The 26,906-nt window shown below is 38.5% G+C and overlaps 1 protein-coding gene across 2 annotated transcripts in view; it reads right to left on the reverse strand.

Moving 5' to 3' along the window:
* Positions 1-26,906, reverse strand: part of ATP6V1A (ATPase H+ transporting V1 subunit A) — a 67,072-nt gene that overhangs the window by 15,899 nt on the left and 24,267 nt on the right. For both annotated transcript variants that reach the window (XM_054550325.2, NM_001132553.1), the window contains 10 exon segments: positions 19,164-19,258; positions 16,827-16,955; positions 13,621-13,835; positions 13,225-13,362; positions 11,709-11,860; positions 9,311-9,473; positions 8,345-8,453; positions 3,260-3,382; positions 3,050-3,164; positions 2,310-2,373 (listed from right to left, as the gene is read on the reverse strand). In XM_054550325.2, the coding sequence (XP_054406300.1) occupies positions 2,310-2,373; positions 3,050-3,164; positions 3,260-3,382; positions 8,345-8,453; positions 9,311-9,473; positions 11,709-11,860; positions 13,225-13,362; positions 13,621-13,835; positions 16,827-16,955; positions 19,164-19,245 (1,290 nt within the window). In that variant the 5' untranslated portion in view covers positions 19,246-19,258.

Below are 26,906 nucleotides of genomic sequence, written 5' to 3' on the forward strand. Positions count from 1 at the left end.
CGGCAGGTGCCTGTAATCCCACCTACTTGGGAGGCTGAGGCAGGAGAATCGCTTGAACCCGGGAGGTGGAGGTTGCAGTGAGCTAAGTTCGCGCATTGCACTCCAGCCTGGGCAACAAGAGTGAAACTCCGTATCAAAACAAAACAAAACAAGAACATCTAAGTGTTTTGATTAAATTTAGTTCCCTATCATTCACAGGGCCAATCCAATAACAACTGACAATGATTTTTCTAAGGGCAAACATTCACAGATATTCCATGCATTTCTAACTCTGTTCCCTCTTTCCCCATAATTTAAAACTCAAAATTTTAGCAAATGTTAAAAAGCTTGAGAGTTGTAAATTTAGCCTCTGCCATTTCCTTTTCTCTGATACTGTCAGAAACACAAGTAAATATTCTGTTTTTCCCACATGAATAATATACATATATCACTTTTTTTTTTTTAACTATAGCTCTGATTTGTACACATCTTTTATTTGGGCTTCTTTTAATAGCCAAGCTGGCTACCTATCCACTAAAATTCATGTCTTGTCACTGGGAAGCAAATACTTAGGCAGAAACTGCATTTTCCAGCCTTGCTTTCACCTGGATGTGGCTAACAGAATGAGTGGAGTGACTGTGTCACTTTTGAATCCAAGGTTCAAAAAAGGTGGGTATGCTTTCTCCACGAGGCCTAGCTCCCTCGTGTCAGCTAGATGCAGATGATCACCAAGGCCTAGCTCCCTCGTATCAGCTAGATGCAGATGATCACCAAGGCCTAGCTCCCTCGTGTCAGCTAGATGCAGATGATCACCAAGGCCTAGCTCCCTCGTGTCAGCTAGATGCAGATGATCACCAAGGCCTAGCTCCCTCGTGTCAGCTAGATGCAGTTGATCACCAAGGCCTAGCTCCCTCGTGTCAGCTAGATGCAGATGATCACCAAGGCCTAGCTCCCTCGTGTCAGCTAGATGCAGATGATCACCAGGCCTAGCTCTCTCGTATCAGCTAGATGCAGATGATCACCAGGCCTAGCTCCCTCGTGTCAGCTAGATGCAGATGATCACCAAGGCCTAGCTCCCTCGTGTCAGCTATATGCAGATGATCACCAAGGCCTAGCTCCCTCGTGTCAGCTAGATGCAGATGATCACCAAGGCCTAGCTCCCTCGTGTCAGCTAGATGCAGATGATCACCAAGGCCTAGCTCCCTCGTGTCAGCTAGATGCAGATGATCACCAAGGCCTAGCTCCCTCGTGTCAGCTAGATGCAGATGATCACCAGGCCTAGCTCTCTCGTATCAGCTAGATGCAGATGATCACCAGGCCTAGCTCCCTCGTGTCAGCTAGATGCAGATGATCACCAAGGCCTAGCTCCCTCGTGTCAGCTAGATGCAGATGATCACCAAGGCCTAGCTCCCTCGTGTCAGCTAGATGCAGATGATCACCAAGGCCCAGCTCCCTCGTGTCAGCTAGATGCAGATGATCACCAAGGCCTAGCTCCCTCGTGTCAGCTAGATGCAGATGATCACCAAGGCCTAGCTCCCTCGTGTCAGCTAGATGCAGATGATCACCAAGGCCTAGCTCCCTCGTGTCAGCTAGATGCAGATGATCACCAAGGCCTAGCTCCCTCGTGTCAGCTAGATGCAGATGATCACCAGGCCTAGCTCTCTCGTGTCAGCTAGATGCAGATGATCACCAGGCCTAGCTCTCTCGTGTCAGCTAGATGCAGATGATCACCAGGCCTAGCTCCCTCGTGTCAGCTAGATGCAGATGATCACCAAGGCCTAGCTCCCTCGTGTCAGCTAGATGCAGATGATCACCAAGGCCTAGCTCCCTCGTGTCAGCTAGATGCAGATGATCACCAAGGCCTAGCTCCCTCGTGTCAGCTAGATGCAGATGATCACCAGGCTAGGTGACAGTGGAGTCACAAGATGGAAGGAATCCTGGACTCAGAATTATCACTAAACAGAAGAGAGCCTTGGACCATACTGTGAAGAGAAATAACTTCTGGGTATTACACATTTTTGGGCCTCTTTGTTTCTGTAACTAGGGTTACTATGACTTAAAGGATAATATTACTCTAATACTAATAAAATTTTTGCTACCTACATTTTCCACTTATATATTATTAAATTTATTATAAATCCTATGTAAACAGCTAAGAAAAAAACAGACAGTATTAAAGGCTCTGTGTTAAGAGTGTTTCTAAACCAGACTTTACCATTGCCTATCCTTTAGAGACTAAATTAAATACTTTACAACGATTACATTAGATTGCATTAGAACAGCAGGAGGAGGTCAGGCTCAGAAGTTGACTATACTAGGGAAAGACATACCTGAACGATACCAAGAGTGGCAGATGTAACTGGATCAGAAAAATCACCACCAGGTGGAGAAACTCTAAATTAAAAAAATAATATGGTCATTACAAAAAAATATGGTCATTAGAAATGCTTATGAAAAATAACATATATATATAAATGTTAACTTTTTTTTAAAGTCAATTTTAATGTAAATAACTTTTTAATGTAAATAACTTTAGAAATGACCTTTGGAAAGAAAATCTTACCTAAAAATCTTAAACAAAAGCCAGTATTTAAGTTGTAAACAACAACGGAAACTACAGAACACCTTCTATTATGAGACATGAGATAGATAATTTATTATAATCAATTTTATTATTCTAATCAAACAGATGAAGCAAGAAGGAAAAGCTCCAAGAAAAAAGTATGGCTTTATGTAGTGATCATGAATCTTCACTTTCTTTTTACCGTGATGCAATCTCACCTTATCATAGCTACAATTTTCTAAATTACAAAAATTAAATAAATATCTAAATTAAACATATAAATATATAAATTAAAGTCAAACCTATGGAACCAGAACATGTAGAAATTGCGTAAACATGTGCATCTTCAAAGAGCTCCTTAGGTGACTCTGGTGTGCAACCCTCCTTAAGAACCGCTGCTCCCAGTGGGAGCTAAATACTCTCTCTTTAAAATAAGTGACTTTTTTTCTCTCTTTAATACATCTGTGACTTTTTTCCTTTTGCAAAGTAAATACTGTGGGTGCTTACGCTCCTACAATGCTGACACTCCCTTCTCTTTCAGGATTTCCAAGACATTTCACCCTGCCTGCTCGTTCATAAAAAGAGGCCAGACGGGCACCAAGATAGGCTGGATATCCACTATCTGAAAAATGAAAAGAAATTTTAAAACAGAGTTTCTAAGCCAGCCCTGAAAATCCCATCAGCCTTGTTTACATGATAAGCAATACACAGACTTACCTGCAGGCATTTCAGCTAAACGACCAGAGATTTCTCTAAGGGCCTCAGCCCATCTAGAGGTAGAGTCAGCCATCATACTGACATGATAGCCCATGTCACGGAAGTACTCTGACAGTGTGATTCCTAAATTGGGAAGAATATTATTATAAGTTACAATGCTAGCATATAAAAATCCTGTTTTTTTCCACCCTTAAGAAAACTTTAAAGCAATAAGTACACAATGTAGACTGCTAGCGGCTCCCTCAAAGCTGCTCTTCCTCTTTTTCTGGGCACACACTGAATTGTTTCCTAGCATCCTGTGCACTTAGATATGGCCATGTAACTGATCTCTGGCTAACAAAACTCAAGTCAAAATAATGTGTTCTATGGTCAGGCAAGTCACACGCTCTTCCATACTCTTTCTTCCTTCTGGCCTACTGAAATGGAAGGAACTCCCAGTAGTCTTGGAAGCCATGTGTTGAAAATGGTAGAGCTCATTTCAGGCTGGATCGTGGCTCAGAATGACAGAGTAAAGAGTCCCCTCAACACTTCAAATAAACATCTATTATATTGAGCAAATATATATTTGGAATTATTTGATGCCATAGCCTAGCTTACCCTAATATAATGCACATTTTAGAAAGCAGGAAATGACTTTCTCTATTCTTTGTTGAAATAATTATGTCTGAAATTAATTTTCAAATGTAGCTTCTCTCTATATATCACATACACACACACAAACAAACATGTATGCATGCAAAAGTAACCCTTAACCAATCAGCTTGGGTGGTTACTTTTCAAAAGTAGCAAATGTTATTAAAATGAGTAATATCTTAATTGTCCAGATTATTCTGCTATGCAGATCAGGTCCTATCCTGTAAATTTAGACAGTAAACCACTTATAAGCAGCTAATATACAGAAACGAGTGTTGGGTTCTAGTTCCTATTCTGTCATTAACCTTAGCAAAATAACTTGATTTCCCAGTGTGGCTTCCTAACCTATTAAAAATGGAATAATGCCTGCCCTATATACTTCTATATAGCAGATGAAGTGAATTAAATAAATGTCATCTAAAAAGTACAAAGCGCTATGAAGCTCTAAGATATTAGGAAAAATGTATAGTTATATTATAAAAGTTCCAAAATATTTTGGAACTTTTATAATGCCTTGGTTTCTTTATTTTACTGGTAAAGAAACAGAGGTTTATATAAGTAAAATTAACATAATTAGTGGAAAATTCAGTACTTTACTATTTATCATATTGCATCTTTCAGAATAAAAAAATACTGACTCTTGAGGCATCCATAAAGTGGTCTCATGAAGAAAGTCTTTAGGAAACATTACTTATCAATATTAAGGCTTCAATAACACAATAATTACCACATATTCCAATCTAATAAGAACAGATCCTTTCTTATACAAGCACGCTGTGTTTTAAATCTGTGATGAAATGTCACAGATACTTGTGATATTAGAAAGAAATGGCAGAAAAGACAGATACACATGAGTAAGTGAGAATTCTCTGAGAGACCTACAGATATCAGTGCCTACAAGAAAAATATGCCTCAGACAAAATCAAGAGACAATCTGGGACATATTTGCAACTCATGACAGATAAAGGACGAATTTATTCACTAATCAAAGAGTTTCTGGCCAGGCGCGGTGGCTCAAGCCTGTAATCCCAGCACTTTGGGAGGCCAAGGTGGGCAGATTCCCCGAGGTCAGGAGTTCGAGACCAGGCTAGCCAACATGGTGAAACCCCATCTCTACTAAAAATACAAAAATTAGCCAGGCGTGGTGGTGGTGCATGCCTGTAATCCCAGCTACTCGGGAGGATGAGGTTGTAGAACTGCTTGAATCCAGGAGGCAGAGGCTGCAGTGAGCCAAGATCGCACCACTGCATTCCAGCCTGGGTGACTGAGTGAGACTTTGTCTCAAAAAAAAAAAAATCAAAAACAACAATAACAACAACAAAAAAGAGTTTTTAGAAATCAGTATGAAAAACAACTATCATCCAAAAGGAAAATGAACACAAGGCAGTTTTCAAATGGTTCATACACACAAGAAAGATGCTAGTTCATTGTTAAATACAGATTGAACAGGTATCTAATAAAGCAAGAATAGTTAAAATTTCAATTGTCAAATCTAAGTGCTGGGTACATGGTATTCACTGTAACATTCTTTCAACTTTTCCGTATGTTTGATAATTATCATAAGAACGTGTTGAAAAAACTAGCATTGGTGAAGATGTTGAGAAGCAGAAACTCTTGTCCACAGCCCTTTTGAAGTGCTATCAGAATGTAAAATAATAATTAGCAGCTGTATTGGCAGGAATTTTACTTCTAAGAAATTACCCTAAGAAATGTGCAAACAAGCCAAGCATGGTGGTTCATGCCTATAATCCCAGGACTTTGGGAGGCCAAGGCAGGAGGATCTCTTGAAGCTAGGAGTTGCCCATCCTGGGCAACACAGTGAGACCCCCGTCTCTACAGAGAATAAAAAAATTAGCCAGGCATGGTGGCTCATGTCTGTAGCCTCAGCTACTTGGAAGGCTGAGATGAGAGGATCCCTTGAGACCAGGAGGTCAAAGCTACAGTGAGCCATGAACATGCCACTGCACTTCAGCCTGGGTGATAGAGCAAGACCCTGTCTCTAAGGAAAAAAAAACATGCGAAGAAACATGCATGCAAAACATACAAAGAATAGTGTAAAAATACATGTATAAGGATGTTTTAGTGCTGCCTATCATAAACGACGATAAAGAATCCAATAGTCCACCAAAAAGATGCCAGTTAAATTGATTATGATATATCCATACAAAGGGATACTGTGCAGCCATTTAAAAGAATAAGGTAGCTTTCTTAAAATGGTAGATGAATATGTCACTGTCTTTTCCTCATAAAACTTACCTCCAAACAAGGAGAACAAGAAATACAGAAATACAAATTTAGTCATTAAAAACTAGGAGACATAGTCCCACAACAATATAATAAAAAAAGTCACCTAAATAAGGTGAAAACCAAATAAGGGTATAGAAAAATGCCAAGAATTCATCTGAGGCCACGCATCTCAGATAAAGCTTCTGCAAACTTGAAGGCACATTTTCAAGTGCTTTGTTTGGAACACTGCAAAAAGCTACATGGCCAGTCGCAGGAAGGAGTTCCTTGTACCCAGTTTGGCATCAAAGAGAAGCAGGGAGATGGGGATGAATAAAACACAAGTAGGTACTCCCTATTTTCACTAAATGAAAAGTGGGTGAGACAGAGGAGAATTCACTGTGAATGGTCTTACAGCTGCTGATTTCTGGTATCAGGCAAGAAGAGTAAAATAGCTTTTTTACACAGCTGCATGCCATAATAAACTTCACAAGTTACCATGAAGAATTCCTGCTACCCTGGAACACAGTCACAGCCAGCCCTCCCATCTCCTACAAAGATGAGTAATAGCAATAATAAATATCAGTACAGGATATCTAAACAAAAATAAAATAAGGAAAAAGACAGAAGAGAAGAATACAATGATGGTCAAATAACTTGTCAAAGAATAAATGAAAACTGTGACCACAGTTAAAAAAAAAAACACCCTAATAATGCAGCCTACTACAAAATAAAATCTCAAGGCATATGGAGCAAGATAAGAAGAGATACTTGATGAGCTGGAAGAACAAAAAGAAATAGAAGTGAAGGTTTCATTAGAAGCAACACAAAGAATAAATACCATTTATCCTGTGAACAGACAAAAGGCTAAATAAAAAGGATTAGAGAGGAAATGATGCACATGGAAAATAGATAACAAAAATCTAATATGTCTAGTTGGTATATTTGAAGAAGACAGCCATAATGAAAGAGAAAAAGTTTCAGATGCAATTTTCTAAATTTTTCCAAAATAAAAGACATATTTCATAGATTAAAAGGGTACATTATGTCTCCAGAAAAATTTAATGAAACTATCAATATTGGAATATATCTTAATAAAGTTAAGAGACTTCAAATTTAAAGAGAAAGTCCTTTGGGAAAAAAGAAAAATCACCTACAAAAGGAAAAAAAGCAGGCCAGCCTCAGCTTTTAATGTCCCCAGCATTTAATACTAGTTCTCAAAGAAAGAAATATTGATCGAGAATTTTATACTCAACCAAACTACTATTAAAGTTTAAAGGCAGTAGAAAAAAAATAAATTTATGAGGAAACAAGAATTCAGAGAACATAGTTGCCATAAATCTTCTTGAACAAACTTCCAAAAGTCAAATCTTAGCCAATCAAGAAATGGAGAAATTATAGCCAAGGGACTGCTGGTGAGCATTAACTCCATTTTAATGTAGGTCCACAACTAATTCAAATATTGGCTTTATGGCTACAGAATAGAATGTAAGTTTTATAAATCCTGAAAATGTAGAAATAAAAGCTGGGATGGAAATGGAACCAAAGATGAAAGGTCATTAACACATGAATTGTCTTATCTTTTATATCCCCAGACAAAATATATTAATTCAAAGCTGATAATTCAAGTTACAAAGGTATAAGTATATTTAAAACTAGATCAATGATAAAACATGTAGTGAAAAAAGGTAGTATAAGATCATTTTACAGTCATTAAAAAGATTGAGACAGCTCTATAAATGTCTTACATTCACTTATTCTGAAGATATAATAAGTAAATTTTTTTTTTTTTTTTTTTTGAGACAGAGTCTTGCTCTGTCGCTCAGGCTGGAGTGCAGTGGCATGATCTCGGCTCACTGCAACCTCTGCCTCCTGGATTCAAGCAATTCTCCTGTCTCAGCCTCCCGAGTAGCTGGGATTAAAGGTGCCTGCCACCACGCCCGGCCAATTTTTTGTATTTTTAGTAGAGACAGGGTTTCACCATGTTGGCCAGGCTGGTCTCGAACTCCTGACCTCAAGTGATCTGCCCGCCTGGGCCTCCCAAAGTACTGGGAACACAGGTGTGAGTCACCGTGCCCGGCCAAGTAAAATATTTTTTAAAACCTAGGAATGTGCTTATATGTACAGAGATATTTTAGAATGAAAGCAAAAAGCTCTTTAGAAAAGTTTGGTGCTAGCTTTACACTTAAGAATAGATGTTAACCGCTTTTATTCCAATTATATACTCACCAGTATAAATAGAGGCTTCTCTAGCAGCAACAGGCATATTGGAGGTATTGGCTACCAAAGCTGTCCTCTTCATAATTGACTCTACCTTACCATCAACCTCCATTGTGAGCTAGAGGTAAAATATATATTAGTGAATCTCCAATTTCTAAGGTAACATTTTAGCCCTCCCTCTTTTTCTTTTTTTTTTTTAAACTTTTGCCCATATTTAATACATCTTACAATCAGTGTTCCTAAAGTAATATTCCCCACCACTCCAACCTCTCTTCCCTGCTCCACGGTGCTATGAAGAAGATAGACATTATTTCAATTTCATAAATAAAATAAATATTTTATGAAAAAAGAAATATTACTATAACAATCTAGATCATAAATCACATGTAAAGTTCACATCTATAAATGTTTTATTTCTTTATTTCATCTTTCTCTCAATAAGTAAAAACCACCAGACCATAAAAAGAAACTTTCAAGTGTTTGGCTTAAGAATTAAAATTCCTGGCCAGGCACGGTGGCTCATGTCTATAATCCTAGCAATTTGGGAGGCTGAAGTGGGTCGATTATTGGAGGTCAGGAGTTTAAGACCAGCCTGGCCAACATGGTAGAAACCCCGTCTCTACTAAAAATACAAAATTAGCTGGGCATAGTGGCATGCACCTGTAATCCCAGCTACTCAGGAGGCTGAGGAAGGAGAATCGCTTGAACCTGAAAGGTGGAAGTTGCAGTGAGCTAAGATGGTGCCACTGCACTCCAGCCTGGGCAAAAAGAGTGAAACTCCATCACACACACACAAAAAATTAAAATTCCTTTTCTTGAATATACAGATTAATTACAAATATAATTTTAAAATTCCTTAAAGATCCTTGATGAATGACAGCATTGCTCCAGACCCAACACAAAGCTTTATTAATTGTCAATGAACACTGATTAGTGGTATTTTCTCTAGGATATTATTTGAAGCTTTATACAGACCTCTGGGAAGTCCCGGAGGACTTCAGACATCTCATTTCCTCTTTCACCACATCCTACATAGATGATTACATCACTGTTAGAATACTTGGATAGAGACTGTGATATCACTGTCTTTCCACAGCCAAAGGCTCCAGGGATAGCAGTAGTTCCTCCCTGGACACACCTAAACAAAGAAAACAAAGTATGGATTACTTGACTTGCTAACAGATATTAATAAATAAAGTAGGGGCCGGGCGCAGTGGCTCACGCCTGTAATCCCAGCAGCACTTGTGGGGGCCGAAGCGGGTGGATCATCTGAGGTCAGGAGTTCGAGACCAGCCTGGCCAACATGGTGAAACCCCGTCTCTACTAAAATTACAAAAAAAAAAAAAAAGAAAAATTAGCTGGGCATGGTGGCGGGTGCCTGTAATCACAGCTACTCTGGAGGCTGGGGCAGGAGAATTGCTTGAACCTGAGAGGCGGAGGTTGCAGTGAGCCGAGATCGCGCCTTTGCACTACAGCCTGGGTGACGAGCAAAAAACTCCATCTCAAAAAAAAAATAAAAATAAATAAAAATAAAGTAGGTAAGGAACACAAAAACACAAGTTAAAGAAAGAAAAAGCACTATGAAATATATTCCATAAACTGGAGAAGAGGGATATATGAAAATAATAAGATAAAATAAGGTTAGGCACAGAGGCTTATGCCTGTAATCCCAATGCTTTGGGAGACTGAGGTGGGAGGACTGCCTGAGCCCAAGACCAGCCTGGGCAAAAGAGTGAGACCCTGTCTCTATAAAAAAATTTAGAAATTAGAAGGGCATGGTGGTGCATGCCCATGGCCTAGCTATTCAGAAGGCTGGGGCAGGAGGATAACTGGAGCCCTGGAGTTTGAGGTTACAGTGAACTATGATCTAGCCATTGCATTCCAGCCTGGGTCACAGAGTGATAACCTATCTCTTAAAAAGTGAGAGACAGAGAGAGAAAGAGAGAGAGATAGGAGATGGTTTATGGTTTTTAAGCAGTCGTAGAAAATGGAAAAAGCAGACAACAAATTAAGAAAGACTGCTGGGCAGCAGAGAAAGCCCAGTTGATTTTATTTAGGTCGGTGCAAAAATAATGACAGTTTTTGCCATTACTTTTAATAGAAATCATCAATTTATGGTGACATAAATCTACTATTTTTTTAAAATTATACCACAATTCTTTATTTTTAAAAAGTTACACATGCAAATAAATTAAATACATCCTTTATGCTGGGAGATCTATTCCTGTGCATGCTTTTGGTTTATTGAGTGACATAATAAATTGCTTGGTAATAATTTATACTTGAATCATTTGAACTTTGTACATCACAAAATCAGTTTACCATAAAATTATATAATTGGTTACAGAGAGGCTTAAGCCAAAAATAGACATCAGTTGAAAGCTACAGATATTGGAGTATTTACTTCTTTGCCATGAAACAGGGCATTTTCCCCCTTGCTCTGTCATCTGAATTATTTAATAATTTTAAATCTAGAAGTAGATCCAGCATCACACTTAAAGTTAGGTATTCATGTTGCTTGCTTCTCAGTTTGATTTATCCCAGGTATGGAGTTTGGGACTAAATTGATCCCCTGGATCCCGTGATGACTACAGAGATTTCCTTCACCAAAAATCAGATTAAAGCCTTGTTTCTGCAGAGCTATGAGTACACTACAGCACTTAGAAGCACATTCTGTGCTATTTTCTTTCCCTCTTCCAAATGTTATCCCAGTTATTTGGGTGGGGCTTCTGTCTTGGTTCCCAGGCTAGGATAGCTTAAGAAACATGGTGGCCGGGTGTGGTGGCTCACGCCTGTAATCCTAGTACTTTGGGAGGCCAAGGCAGGTGGATCGCTTGAGCTCAGAAGTTTGAGATCAGCCTAGGCAACATAGTCAAACCCGGTCTCTACCAAAAATACAAAAAATTAGCCAGGTGTGGTGGTGCATGCCTGTGGTCCCAGCTACTAGGGAGGGTGAGGCAGGAGGAGGATTGCTTAAGCTGGGAGGCAGAGGTTGCAGTGAGCTGAGATCACGCCACTGCACTCTAGCCTGGGCGACAGAGTGAGATCCTGTCTCAATTTAAAAAAAAAAAAAAGAAGAAGAAGAAACACAGTTATATTGTTTTGGTACAGATTTTCTTCAGAAAATTTAATTTTTCCAGAAAAGTTTCAGAAATAATGCTTTCTGTGGGCAACCATGAAAAAAGTAAATCTTCGATGGTTTGAATTTATAATAAGTGCTAGCAATAGATAAAAATATTTAATTCACCATTATTACTCTAGATAAAATGTATTATAGTGTTAAACACATAAGCCCTTTATCTATAAAGATAATAAAAACATAGGCACATATAATAACTCTGAGTGAAAATCGTGGGACCCATCTCAAACTTACGGAAAAAGGGCATCAAGGACTCTCTGGCCAGTCAACAGAGGATGATTGGCTGGCAGCTTCTCAGTGACAGGTCGAACTTGACGTACAGGCCATACTTGCACCATGGTGAACTTCTCCTTTACACCTTCAAATTCAAGCTCCAAGACAACATCCTATAGAAATACAGCAGGATTTTAGTATGGTCAAATTTGTGAACATTTCTTCCTTCAAAATCAAAGTAACCCGATTCTCCTTGGGGTTAGGAAGGTGATACATGTAAGTGCAAAGGGGGATTTATACTTTTTATTATAATTAATTATATATAGTCCTAGCTTTTTTTTCTTAACCTGGTGCATTTATTACTTTTTAAATAATTAAAAACAAAATTTCTGAGTTAGAAAGGAGTATATCAGGCTTGTGACTGTAATCCCAGCTTCTCAGAAAACTGAAGCAGGAGGATTGCTTAAGCCCAGTAGTTCCAGCATCCTAGGCAACATAGTGACACCCCATCTCCTAAAACAAAAAAACAGAAAGAAAGAAGTATATTAAGCAACAAAGAAATAGGTGAATGTAAGTAAAGGCCTGTAATCCCAGCTACTTGAAAGGCTGAGGCAGGAGAATCGCTTGAACCCAGGAGGCAGAGGATGCAGTGAGCCGAGATCACGCCAATGCACTCTAGCCTGGTGACAGAGCAAGAGTCCATCTCAAAAAAAAAAAATTAACTGGGCATGGTGGCATGTGCCCGTGGTCCCAGGTACTTGGGAGGCTGAGGTGATAGAATTGCTTGAGCCCAGGAGGTTGAGGCTACAGTGAGCTATGATTGCACCACTGCACTCCAGTCTGGGCAACACAGCAAGACCCTGTCTCAAAAAAAAAAAAAAAAAAAAAAGAATTCAAATAATCCATTATATAATAATAATACTTATTTTTATTTTTTGAGATGGAGTCTCGCTCTGTCACCCAGGCTGGAGTGCAATGGCGCGATCTCAGCTCACTGCAACCTCTGCCTCCCAGGTTCAAGCGATTTTCCTGCCTCAGCCTTTCAAGTAGCTGGGATTACAGGCGTGCACCACCACGCCTGGCCAATTTTTATATTTTTAGTAGAGACAGGGTTTCACCATGTTGGTCAGGCTGGTCTCGATCTCCTGACCTCGTGCTCCACCCATCTCGCCCTCCCAAAGTGTTGGGATTACAGGCGTGAGCCTACATGCCCGGTCCCATTCTATAATTATTATGTGAATATTGATACACCATTAAAATCAAAGTCTATTCTATGCCTAAACAATTAGGGCTTTAAATAAATGTAGCATCAGTTAATATGGTAGAAAACTGTTACATTTCTTTAAAAAGAAATACTATGTTCTGCTTTTTCATCCCTAAATCCAAGTTAAAAATAAACAAAAACCTTCAAAAATTATAAGTTACTCAAAACTTATACATTAAATATCAATTCTTTAATTACTTAGGGCTCTAAAGCTGGGCAGCTATCATACAAAAATAGAGGCACTCTGCAAGAAAAAGTTCCAATGATACTTACAGAGGTATCATAATTCCCAGGTGGAGCAATGTAAGTTACAGTTCCTCTGTTTCGTGGGGGTAACATGATTTTGTGTTTGATAAGCGAGTTCTCACTGACAATTCCATAAATGTCTCCACCAGTGATATGACTACCAACCTAGAGAATAAATGTATTTGCTGTTTAATTTTCAAATAAATGTCAAGTAGACTTGCCCCTGCTGCTATAATTTAAATCAATTACCTGACTTATCAATAAAACATTAGTTCTAAAATCCCATGAAGTAGAGTTAAGAAAAACTTTCAACTATCCTTCTGTAGTCTATTTTTATTTGGACTAAGAGTACAACGTAGTTTACTAAACATTCATTTTATATTCTTTCAATAACTTCAGAAATTCTTGGTTACACAGACATACCCGTAGGTTTTTGCAAGGTGTAAAGTCCCATTTGATATCTCTGCTAAGAGCAGACACGTTTACTCCTCTGGGGATGTAGATGCTTTGGGTCTGACTGCTGATATCCGACAAAGGTCTTTGAATACCATCAAAAATGGCTCCCATAATGCCAGGACCAAGCTCTACAGAGAGGGGTTTACCAGTGCGAAGTACAGGATCTCCAACAGACACACCAGCTAAAAACAGCAGCTAAGGAAAACCTACTATGAGGGTTTAAAGACACTATTAACAGGAAATACCACAGTTTAACAAGGAAATGCCACTCAAGAAGTGAAAATGGAAGTTCCCAAACTTTCTCAGTTCACAGGATTTATAGTGTTTTCAATAATTTCTTTCACTGTCCCAGGACAAAAGATATATCTAACACTTGCATTTATTAAACAGTTATGTCTAAACAACCTAATAGGTATATACATCCTAACAACTGAGTAGCAATTTGAAAAAATATATGCATAAGTTGAAAGAAAAAATAATATTAATTTCAGTCATAAATATCCATAATTCTTATGAATGTATATGCCCTTGGGGAACTATATAATTTTCCAATCTTGCAATCAGATTGGAAACCTGTTCCATTTTGATTTTCACATGATACTTGCTTTTGTAGCTTAGCAACTGCCAAAAACTCAGCTTTGCAAAGATATGACATCATTCACAAAAATATAGTACAGCAACATAATGAAACTGTTTATTATCTCAAGCTACTAGTTCATGTGGTGTCTGACAATATGTCTAACATTCCTGTGTTTGCCTCAAAAATTTTAAATATCCTGGCACCACATGAGTTTGCTGCAGCTTCTCAGAATGCCTCTGCAAAGTTTGGGAACCACAGGGCTAAAAACAGAAGCAAAACTCTAGTTAATACATTGCTTCACATATACTGCTGAGGAATATCAGTCCCCTAGTAAGGGTATTAGTACTTGGACAAAACCTAAAATCTTAAGAATAAAGTTATTTTGAAAACATACAAATAAGAATAAAACATATAAATAAGCATAATGAGTCCACTTTATTCTCACACATTTGTTGACAGGAGTAAAATCAGTACAACTTTTCCTGAGAGCAATTTAGCAATATTTATCAAAATTCAAAATGGGTAAGTCGTGACCTAGGAATCCAACTTCTGTGAATTCTTACTATACTTACAATGTAGCACTGTTTGTAACAACCAAAAACTAGAAACCAAAACTTCTATCATTAAGACATTGATAAGTAAATAATGGTACATTTATATGATGGAATTGTTATATGGCTGTAAAAAAAAAGAACCAGAGTTATCATGAATTCCTCTAGAAATCTCTCTAAACGATGTATTTTCATTTCCAATTTTGATCATGAAAATTTTCAGAACAACAACAAAGTTGAAAGAATTTTACAGTGGACTCCCAATCTCTACCAGCTAGATTCTACCTTTAACATTTTACTATATTTATCACATATCTATTTATCTTCTAGAACACACATACTTTTAAGTCAAAAAAAGCAAGGTGTATAACAGTACATATAATATGCTATCTTGGGAGGCCAGGGCAGGTGGATCGTGAGGTCAGGAGTTCAAGACCAGCCTGGCCAAGATGGTGAAACCTCATCTCTACTAAAAATACAAAAAATTAGCCGGGCATGGTGGCACGCGCCTGTAATCCCAGCTACTCGGGAGGCTGAGGCAGAGAATTGCTCAAACCTGGGAGATGGAGGTTGCAGTAAGCCGAGATCATGCTACTGCACTCCAGCCTGGGCGAAAGAGTGAGACTCCGTCTCAAAAAACAAATAAACAAAAAAAAAAATAAAAAAACCAAATTATATATAGAGAGAGAGAGGGAGAGAAAAAGGAAAGAAAAATACAAATATTTGTATTTGCTCATATATGTAATTACTAAACTAGAAGGATATACAATAAAGGGAGCTATAAATGTGGTTGCATGTGTGCATGGAGGTGTGTATGTGTTTTGATAAACGGCTAGATACAAGACAACAAAGGCAAGGAGGGTTGTCACTGTTTACATTTTCATATATTTTAAATCTTCAAGCCATGAAAAAGATTAAACAAATTAAAAGATAAAAGTAACAATAGAAAAAATATTTCTTAGTCACAATTTCACAGCTACAAAAACTTCTATTTTTATTTAAAATTTCTAGATGATTGTTTTAAATTGGCACCTAGTACTATAAAGAGACTAGTTATCTGCACGCATGTGTTTTAGAATGGCAAAAACGTCGTACCAAATAAATCTTGATTAAATACTCAAAGAATTAATGCTGATTTTGAGAATCAAAGTAAAACACATATAGAAGCATTAAAAAAGTGATTCTTCTTCACTAGGCTTAACCCTTTATTTTTCATAGAAAATTGAAAATAAATACTATGTTTAAAAGCCAAAATTATGATAACCACATAGTAAAGCTTTCCTAGTAATAAAACTGAAATGTAATATGTCACTCAGTGCTATCAGGAGAGTGGTGACCGATTTATTTGTGGACTTACTATTTTAAACTGAAATCATAATTGGAGAATTTTAACCTCACAAGTCAATATTGTTATTCCATTTACGATTTCTTCTACAATATGCGTCCCACTGAAGAAAAAACTCACTTGGTCCCCCTTAAGTTCATGAATTACTGAAGCAGTAAGAGCAATGAAAGTTCAGAAGATACTAATTTCTTAAAATAAGAGTACCAGTTCACAGTACTTTTCTCTCTTTCTTTAACATACTCCTGCGTAATTCAGGTCTCTTCACAACACCAGCATTTCATGCTTCTAATATCATTAGTTGTTGCTGCTTTGCTGCTTCCACCTTTGGCTTAAATCCTTAATTTTTTTTTTTCTTTTCTGAGATGGAGTCTCACTCTGTCGCCCAGGCTGGAGTGCAGTGGTGCGATCTCTGCTCACTGCAACCTCCCACCTCCAGGGTTCAAGCGATTCCCCTGCCTCAGCCTCCCAAGTGGCTGGGATTACAGGCGCCTGCCACTACGCCCAGCTGATTTTTGTATTTTTATTAGAGATGGAGTTTCACTATGTTGTCCAGGCTGGTCTCAAATTCCTGATCTCAGGTGATCCACCTGCCTGCCTCCCAAAGTGCTGGGATTACAGGTGTGAGGCACTATGCCTGGCCTAAAGCCTTAAATTTTGAAATACAGAAAGTGGCAGGAAATTGAGCCAAAAAGGATACAAGTTTCTTCATACACCTGAATAGTAGCCATGTCACCCTCCAATCGAATAATCTCTCCAACCAACTCGCTGTGGCCCACTCTCACCAGCTCATACATGGCTGCACCCGCCATGTCACAGGCTGTAACCACTGAAGAGAACAAAAGACTATTTTGATGACTTAAGACTCTAGTGCTCTGTGAATAGTCACAAATAATTAAAACACCCAATAAACCCAGTATTGTGCCTCTCTCATATATCCATAAGAAGGATAAAAACCTACTATGGAACATACTGGTAGTTTCACATAGATATATTTTTAGTGTATAATATAAAGAGGTAAGCCAAAGATTATTTATTTACATAATATACATGAAAACTTTTCAAACATTTCAAGTTCTGCATGGCAAACTTACCTGGTAGGATTCAGGTATGTTCTGAGAGTTGCTATGATACATGGAGTGAAGGCTTTGGAACAATAAAAAAACTTTTAAAAGTAGAAATTGGAATAAATGGTTTGGCTAGTAGTATGGTGGAATGCCACACAATTATCACTTTGCTGTGCTGTTACCATTTCCTTTGAGAGACAGACCTAAAGCAACATCTTTATTTTCTAATAACTTACAGCAGTGGTTCTTAAAACTCTTCCGGGACATGGACCTTTTCAAAAACTAGTAATAGCTCTACTAGAAAAACTCACACACACATCTACAAAATTTTTTTCATAGGCCATAAGGATATTTATAATCAGTCACCACCACTGGGTAAGAAATTGTCAATGGAATTCCATTTACTGAACTTACTATTTTGGACCATGTGGTCTAGTAAGCAAAAATTATTTTTCTAGCAGGGAGGGAAGGTTGCCATATTTTTAGACACGTGTAAGAATAAACCAATTTTTAATATTTAGCCTTCTGATACAACTGATTAGAACTATGTAATAGGTAATACTTCAGTGGAAAATGTTAAAGCTTTATGAGTTAACCTGTGTAAAAACAATGAAGACTTATTCATTCTATAAATATTTACCTCTATGCTGACTACTTAAGAATTAAGATGCACTGAAATACCAGAGATAATGAAATTTAAAAATCGTATTTCATAAGCCAAAAAAGGATGCCATTGTTCCATTACCTTATTAAGTACTTAAGAATTAAAAATTGCAGGAGGCAAGGGGAGGGAGAGCATTAGGACAAATACCTAACGCATGTGGGGCTTAAAACCTAGAGAACAGGTTGATAGGTGCAGCAAGCCACCATGGCACATGTATACCTATGTAACAAACCTACACTTTCTGCACATGTATCCCAGAACTTAAAGTAAAATTTAAAAAAATTTAAAAAATAAAATAAAAATTGTTTCCAGGAGCAGTTTACTACACAGTTTCACAGAATATTTTTTCCTAAACTCTTTGATGTTCTTTTGCCTTTTCTCTAAAGGTTCTTGGGTTTAGCCTGTCCGTCCTGAAGACCCTTATGATCACTGAGAGGACAATTATTTCTCTGCATGGCAAAAGATACTGATAACCTTTCAATGACTTGCCAATGAAATCAAGCTCAAACACCAAGTTCTTGGGGGAGAAAAAAGAGGCACAGTGACTGACAGTCTTCATTTGCATAAACATCAAAAAACTGTCATCATCACTACCGTAACTAGAACAAGAAAAAGACTATATAGCACGAGGTTTTAAGGATAATACATCACTGAGCAGGTTTTACTTAGAGAAACTGTGACTGTGAATCACATTTTGTAGCGGCAGTATTCAATAACAAAACAAATACTGGCGTAAGATTTATTATTTAAAAAGCAGCACTCCATGTTTTGGCAGAATGGACATAAAGTTTGGGTCCTAAGACTTCTTTCCCACAGGTAGTTAATAATGTGACACTTAAAATAACCATTCAAAAAGTTTCATAAATGCAAAGCGCGAAAGCTAATATTGCTGAGAAATGCTCTGAGCATTTGAATTATTAAAGTTCAAAGCAAATTAACATTTACTGAATGCCTGCTATATGCAAGGTATTACATATTAAAAGCTATAAACTTCATAGTGTTTTTTACCTCAAATTTAACAAAAAATTAAGACATATAAAACTGAACACTGGTTGAACATTTACATAATTATAAACAGGGTATCACAAAGTAGCACCTCAATAATCATAAAATTTAGATAATCAATGCTAGATGAGCCCTTATGATAGAGATTCTACTTTGGTCTTATAATCACTATGAGATGGCCTAAGGACAAACAGAATTTATGCAGGTAAACAGAAAGTTGTATATTTCTATGTAAAATATTTTGAAAAGACATTAATCAAAGTTAGATATCCTTATTTTGAGATTATGATGTATTACTTACCAGGTCCTGAGACCCCATGCACATAACCAAATGTGCTTTCTTTATCTTCATCGAGTATTTTGGGTAGCTTGGAAAAATCCATAATGTTAGTTTACCTATGGTAAATAAATAAATAAATAAATAAGTTATAATTATAAACCCTAAAGCAAAAGAACCAAAATATAGGTAGTCCACTAAGATGAGACCACTCTCATCTTTGGTATATTCTTGAGTTATTATACTTCTTCAAAGTAGAATATAAAAATGCCCTTTTTCTTAATTTAAAAAAAAATTTTAAGAGGCTTTCTGTCACCCAGGCTGGAGTGTGGTGGTACAGTCATAGCTCACTGCAGCCTCAGACTCCTGGACTCTAGCAATCCTCCTGCCTCAGCCTCCCAAGTAGCTATGACTACAGGTGTATACCACCATGCCCAGCTAGTTTTTTTTTTTTTTTTTGAGACAGAGTCTAACTCCACCACCCAGGCTGGAGTGCAGTGGAGGGATCTCTGCTCACTGCAACCTCTGCCTCCCGAGTTCAAGCAATTCCTGTGCCTCACCCTCCAGGGTAGCTAGAATTACAGGTGCACGTGACCATACCTGGCTAACCTTTGTATTTTCAGTAGAGACAGGGTTTTGCCTTGTTGGCCAGGCTGGTCTCAAACTCCTGACCTCAAGTGATCCACCCACCTCAGCCTCCCAAAGTGCTGGGACTACAGACGTGAGCCAGCCACTGAACCCAGCCAAAATTCCGAAAATGTAGTTAAAACTACCCTGTTCCTGGATGCTGGATGGTTTTATCACAACTGAATTATATCTCTATGTGAGGTATTTCACAGGAAATATCGATAACTATAACAAAAAACGTGAAGTCTTTTCAACGACTTATCCACCCCTACAACAAGCCCATCCTCAATGACCTCTCTGACTTATCCAGCTACTCTTTCACTTAATCATGCTGCAGATACATACTGAACTCTTTGTCAGCTCTCAAAAACACAAGCACATTCTACCTCAGGGCCTTTGTACACATTGTTCCCTCTGCTTAGAATGTTATTCTCCAAGGTATCTGCTCCTACACCTCCTTCAGGTCTTTTTTTCTAACACGGTCTGGCTCCATCGATTAGGCGGGAGTGTAATGGTGTGATCATGGGTCACGGCCAACTCAACTACCTGGGCTCAAGAGATCCTCCCACCTCACCCTCCCTAGTACCTGGGACCACAGGTGTGTGCTACCACACCTGGCTAATTTTATTTTATTTTCTGTGAAGACAGGATCTCAGTATGCTGCCTAGGCTGGTCTTAAACTCCTGGGCTCAAGAGATTCTCTGGCCTTGGCCTCCTGAAGTGTTGGGATTACAGGTGTGAGCCACCATGTTCAGCACTCCTTCAGAGCTTTACTCAAACATCACCTTCTCCATGAGGCTTCTCTGTGCATTTATTTAAAACTGCAACATCCTTCCTCCCTCCCTACTTTATTTTATACCATAGCACTTTTCACAATGTAACAAATGATATATTTTACTCTTTAAAAGTATTTATTTATTACCTATCTTTAAATTTTAACTAGGAGTGTTTTTCCTTTTTTCTTTTAATGGAACACACAGAATAGTTTAAGAAATTCATTTCAACCTCTTAGTTTATAGATATACAATTTAAAAAACAGGAACTATCCAAGTTCACACTGAAAACTGGTAACAGATTCCAAAGGAGAAACTTTATTTGTGACTGCTGATCTACCTTAATAACTATTACCAGTTTAATGAGGGAGATGAAATACAGGTACACATGAAAAGCTAAATAATGTCCAAAATTAACCACAAAGAAAGAGTCATAGATCAATAAGTGATAAAGTACCAAATAATACACCCTTGTTTACTAAAAGTTCAAAGATTAGAATGTTTAGAGAAAATACCTTGAAGGTCAGGTAGAATTTGCACACAGTAGAAAAAGAAAGGTAGCAAAGACACTGCAGAGGGTAGAGGGGGTGCCAATAACAAAAGAATGGAGAAAAACATTCAGGAATAGTGAACAGACCAGCCTGACTGGTATAAAGACTATATTAAAGCAGCAGTGAGAAATAAGGATGTAAGGGTAAAGACTAATTTGTGGATCTTGAACTGATTGCCAAAATAACAAGTGGACTTTATCCTATAAACACAAGGAAATCACTGAAGATTGAGGGAGAACTATTATGAGAAGAATGGTGTTCAATTACTTTAACAGAATTAAAGTAGGGGAGGCAGGATAAGTTGAAGAAGCTCTGGAAATAGGTAAGGCTTGAATGTCAATGGAATTCCATTTATTATATGTTTACAGAGCTTTTGAAGCTTTAAATAGCTGTATAGTAAAACAAAATGACTTAAATGCTCAGTTGAGGTGCAAACACCACCTTGGGAGCAGAGGAGAAACTGATTCCAACTTGCAGAAGTGTACACCAATGTGGATGAAATATAGTGAACAGGTAAGCTGTAAAGTAAGTTTTTGTTTTTGTTTTTTTGAGACAAGTTCTCACTGTCACGCAGGCTGGAGTGCAGTGGCGCGATCACAGCTCACTGCAGCCTTGACCTCCTGGGCTCAAGTGATCACCTCAGCCGCCCCCATCCCCACCCCACCCAGTAGCTGGCGTGACAAGCACACGCCACCACACCCAGCTAATTTTTACATTTATTGTAGAGACAGGGTTTCACCATGTTGCCCAGATCGGCCTCAAACTCCTGGGCTCAAGTGATCTGCCTGCCTCCGCCTCCCAAAGTGCTGGGATTACAGACATGAGCCACTGCGTCTGGCAGAAATTTATTAGGATTTTTGGCTTCCTGAAGATACAGTAGAAGAAGTCATTAAGAGCAGGCATGGGACTGTAAAACATTGGAATCTAAAGAGACAGAACAAGACTTTCTAGAAACTATGAGATAATATGGGGGAAAACAGAAAGAAGATTTAAAGACAAACATATTTAATTGGACAATAGGTTGGGAAAAGTCTTCAAAGAAGTAGTGAACAAGTGAATGAGGTGAAATTTCAATCTTCAGAAAATCAAAGATTTTCAAAATCAGAGAAGAAACTGACAATCATACACCGTCTAAGTTCCTCCCCACATATGGGTATTTCCTCTATAGCATTCATGATACATGGTCATCTGCCTCTTAAAGTGGAAACAGCATGAGATCTTGGGTCAGCAGACTTGGGATCACATCCTGGTCCTACCAATAACATGCTGCAGAACATCTTGGACAAATCAAAATCTCTTAATATCTGCATCTGAAAAACAGTAATAATGCTACCACCTACCCCAGACTTGTGATTGCATTACAAATTTGCTTAAATGTTCCTTGTGTCTGGGTGCAGTGGCTCATGCCTGTAATTCCAGCACTTTGCGGGGCCGAGGTGGGCAAATCACTTGAGGTCAGAAGTTCGAGACTGGCCTAGCCAACATGGCAAAACCCTGTCTCTACTAAAAATACAAAAATTAGCTGGGTGTGGTGGTGGGCGCCTGTAATTCCAGCTACTCAGGAGGCTGAGGCAGGAGAATTGCTTAAACCCGGGAAGTGGAGGTTGCAGTGAGCCAAGACTGCACCACTGCATTCCAGCCTGGACAACAAAAACAAAACTCCATCTCAAAAAAAAAAAAAAGTTCCTTGTGAAATGTAATATGCTTACAAAAATGTCATCGTAACACTATTTGAATATAGGTCCTGAATTTGGAAAAAGCCATTCTGTTTTTAGAAATACTATCTCACATCCAATCTAAATCTACTTCCCTTAACTTCTATCCTTTGGCCCTATTTTTTCCAATTACTATAGCCACACAAAGTATGTTTCCTCTCCAAGCACATTCTCTTTAGTGCCTTCCACTGTCCCTGAAAGTACAATCTTTTCAGATCCCTCACTCCTGAAACTACCCTTTTCTAGAAGTATTTCACAAGGTCAATATTTCTTTTAAATAGTACAAATAAAACAACGTTCTAGTATGAGTGAGTACTGAAGAGTACTACTTCATCTATTCTGAATGCTTTTTTCTTTTTTTTTTTTTTGAGACAGGGTCTCACTCTGTCACCCAGGCTGGAGTGCAGTGGTGCAATCTCGGCTCACTGCAACCACCACCTCTGAGGTTCAAGCGATTCTTGTGCCTCAGCCTCCTGAGTAGCTGGGACTATAGTGTGTGCCACTATGCCTACCTAATTTTTGTATTTTTAGTAGAGATAGGGTTTCACCATGTTGGCCAGACTGGTCTCGAACTCCTGACCTAAAGTGATCTGCCCACCTGTAATCCCAAAGTGCTGGGATTACAGGCGTGAGCCACCGCGCCCAGCAAATGCTTCTTTTTATTGAGAGACAAATGCCATGGTTTGAAGACTTTGAATTTATAAGTTGTGTCCTTAAGCAAATCAAATTGTTTCATCCTTTTGAGCCTCAGTTTCATCTGTAAAATCTAATGGGGTTTTTGTGAGGCATCTAACAGTATGCCTAACAGAAAAGTAATACTGATGACTACTAATTTTATTCTATTAATATAAGCTAAGATCGCCTTTTTTCTAAAGTATCCAGTGATTCTTATCTTGCTACCAAATCTAGTTGTTCTTATCTTGAACCAAATCTAGTCTCTTAGCTAGTTTTTTTGGATTTCAGAGAATATACAAGAGCATACCAAGAAATTTCCCTGTTTACGGTAGACTGCTATAGCATCCTGTTTCTTGTTCACATTCTGGGATGGAGTATAGTTCTTATCTTGAACCAAATCAAGTCGCTTAGCTAGTTTTTTTTTTTCCTAGTTATCAGGTGCATTTTATCATAACTTCATTTTCTAAGACCAACTGCATTTTTTAAGCATTGATGATGTGCCAGCTCCTGTATTATAGATGGAAAATATAATGAAGTAAGACACAATCGTTCCCCCAAGGATCTTCTGGCATAGTGGGATGAAAAGATAAACAGGTAGTTCTTATAAGGTGACATATGTGCTCTCTTAGGAGTACTATAGGCTGGAGATTTAGAAGAGCATAAAGCAATGGCATCTAACCTAGAGTTGGGCAGGATGAAAGTCACTTAACAGGAGGTTAAGCTGAGACTTGGAGGGATGAACAAAGAGGCATCAGAGTATCTAGTAAAGCTTCCCTACAAATGGTTGAAACCTGTGGTTCAGGAAGGTATTCTAAAGTTTATGAGGGAATAATGATGTCTGTTCTGATTTTTTAAAACAAGCATTTACATACTTTCCCTTTAAGACTAAACAGTGCATGCCTCCAAATGTATGAGCAATGATTAGCGGAAACCAAATGGGTTTGTTCATGATTCAGCAGTCTTGTGGGTTTAGCAGTCAGCTGGAAAATCCTAGCCAACATGAGAATTTTAATGATTCTATAGTTTTTAACTCTTTAATTTTTAGGCACATATTATTTAATTTATGCCAAAGACAGCAGACTTTAGGAAGTGACATCATACTAATAAGAGAACCTAGAGTCCTAGTGATAATTCTACAAATTTACCTAAAGATAATTGTCACCAGATCCATAAATTTGCATTAATTTGGTGAATATTCTTGTATTAGCAAACCAAGATGACTGTCCTTTTTAAAAAGTCAATATTGGCCAGGCACGGTGGCTCACACCTGTAATCCCAGCACTTTGGGGGGCCAAGGCGGGTGGATCACGAGGTCAGGAGTTTGAGACCAGCCTGACCAAACATGATGAAACCCCGCCTCTACTAAAAATACAAAAAAATTAGCCGGGCGTGGTGGCGCGTGCCTGTAATCCCAACTACTCAGGAGGCTGAGGCAGGAGAATTGCCTGAACCCAGGAGGTGGAGACTGCAGTGAGCCGAGATCACACCACTGCACTCTAGCCTGGGTGACAGAGTGAGACTCCATCTCAAAAAAAAAAAAAAAAGCCAACATTAAGTGGAGAAAAAAATGATGATGATTCTGATTCTGAGTAATTTAATTTGCTCTACTCCGTTGTGTTTATACAGAGAGGTGGTTGTAAATACATCCTGAAATCTGCTCTTACCACATCTTTCATAATAATTATGAAAACACGAGTTTAAAGTGTAAACTTCCAAGCATTTTTGTCCATTTGGTTTTTTTTTTTTTTTTCGAGATGGAGTCTTGCTCTGTCGCCCAGGCTGGAGTGCAGTGGCACAATTTTGGCTCACTGCAAGCTCCGCCTCCCAGATTCACGTCATTCTCCAGCCTCAGCCTCCCAAGTAGCTGGGACTACAGGTGCCCGCCACCATGCCCAGCTAATGTTTTTGTATTTTTAGTAGAGACGGGATTTCACTGTGTTAGCCAGGATGGTCTCAATCTCCTGACCTCGTGATCTGCCTGCCTTGGCCTCCCAAAGTGCTGGGATTACAGGTGTGAGCCACGGTGCCCAGCCCCATTTTGATGTTTTAAAATATTTACATTTTAATCTGCTACAGCAAGATAGATCTTTTATATTTCCTGTGCTCCTCCCTAGAATGTTCTTTTCTCCAGGATTCATTTCTTCATATCATTCATGTCTCTGTTCAAACATCCCCAGTCCAAAAGCACTCCCATAGTGATTACTGAATAACTAACAGCTGTCAACCCTTCAAGGTCAGCCTCAGATGCAGAGTGCTGCCTTGCCTGCATTCACACCACTTGCAGAGCAGTGTGCACCTGCTGGATGGACACAATGGAGGTACAAAGGCCCAGCCATCTCAGCCTGATGCAGGATACTCTCACAAGCAACAATCACTCCAGATCTCTCCCACTGGGTAACTGAGGCTCTGTGGGATTTGCACTGCATTTCAACTTCTTCCTCTGCCCAACTCTGCTTCCACCCCCTTCCTTGCGAATGTATTGATCCAGGTAAACACTGAAGTGAATAACCACTCCTCTATCTACCCCATCCCAGAATGTGACCAGAAACAGGATGCTATAGCAGTCTACCGTAAGCAGGGAAATTTCTTGGCATGCTCTTGTATATTCTCTGAAATCCAAACAAGTTTTATACTCTACTTCATCTCATACAATAAATTTTATAAGAAAAATATGTACCTTATAAATATATACACTTATGTATCCATAAAAATAAGAAACTGAAAAAACTAAAGAAAAAAAGAGGCAGGGCGCGGTGGCTCACACCTGTAATCCCAGCACTTTGGGAAGCTGAGGCAGGCGGATCATGAGGTCAGGAGATCGAGACCATCCTGGCTAACACGATGAAACCCCGTCTCTACTAAAAATACAAAAAATTAGCCGGGTGTGGTGGCAGGCACCTGTAGTCCCAGCTATTCAGGAGGCTGAGGCAGGAGAATGGCCTGAACCCGGGAGGCGGAGCTTGCAGCAAGCGGAGATCACGCCACTGCACTCCAGCCTGGGCGACAGAGCGAGACTCCGTCTCAAAAAAAAAAAAAAAAAAAAAAAAAAAAAAGAGAAAAATATGCAAGTGTTTTTTCCCCACAGTGAAATAAAAATTACTTATCAGGTAGACATACTATAGTGACGTGATAACTGAATAGGGCTAAACATATATCATTTTGGTAAGCATGGTCATACAACATACTAATTTGTTTATAACTCTTCTTTATTAATAATCTGTGAATAGTTAAAAATACCCCACTAAAATCTTCTGCTTCATCATTGAATGCTTATGCCTCTCAGTGAAAAATAGGCTTTTAAAAATGTTAAAACAATCTCCTAGAACACCAACTTTCAATAAGCAAATTATACTGCAAGTTAGATTATACTGAAAGTTAATTTTTTTTTTTTTTTTTTTTGAGATGGAGTCTCCCTCTGTTGCCCAG

The sequence above is a fragment of the Pongo abelii genome, chromosome 2, assembly GCF_028885655.2.
Source record: "Pongo abelii isolate AG06213 chromosome 2, NHGRI_mPonAbe1-v2.0_pri, whole genome shotgun sequence".
Classification (NCBI taxonomy): domain Eukaryota; kingdom Metazoa; phylum Chordata; class Mammalia; order Primates; family Hominidae; genus Pongo; species Pongo abelii.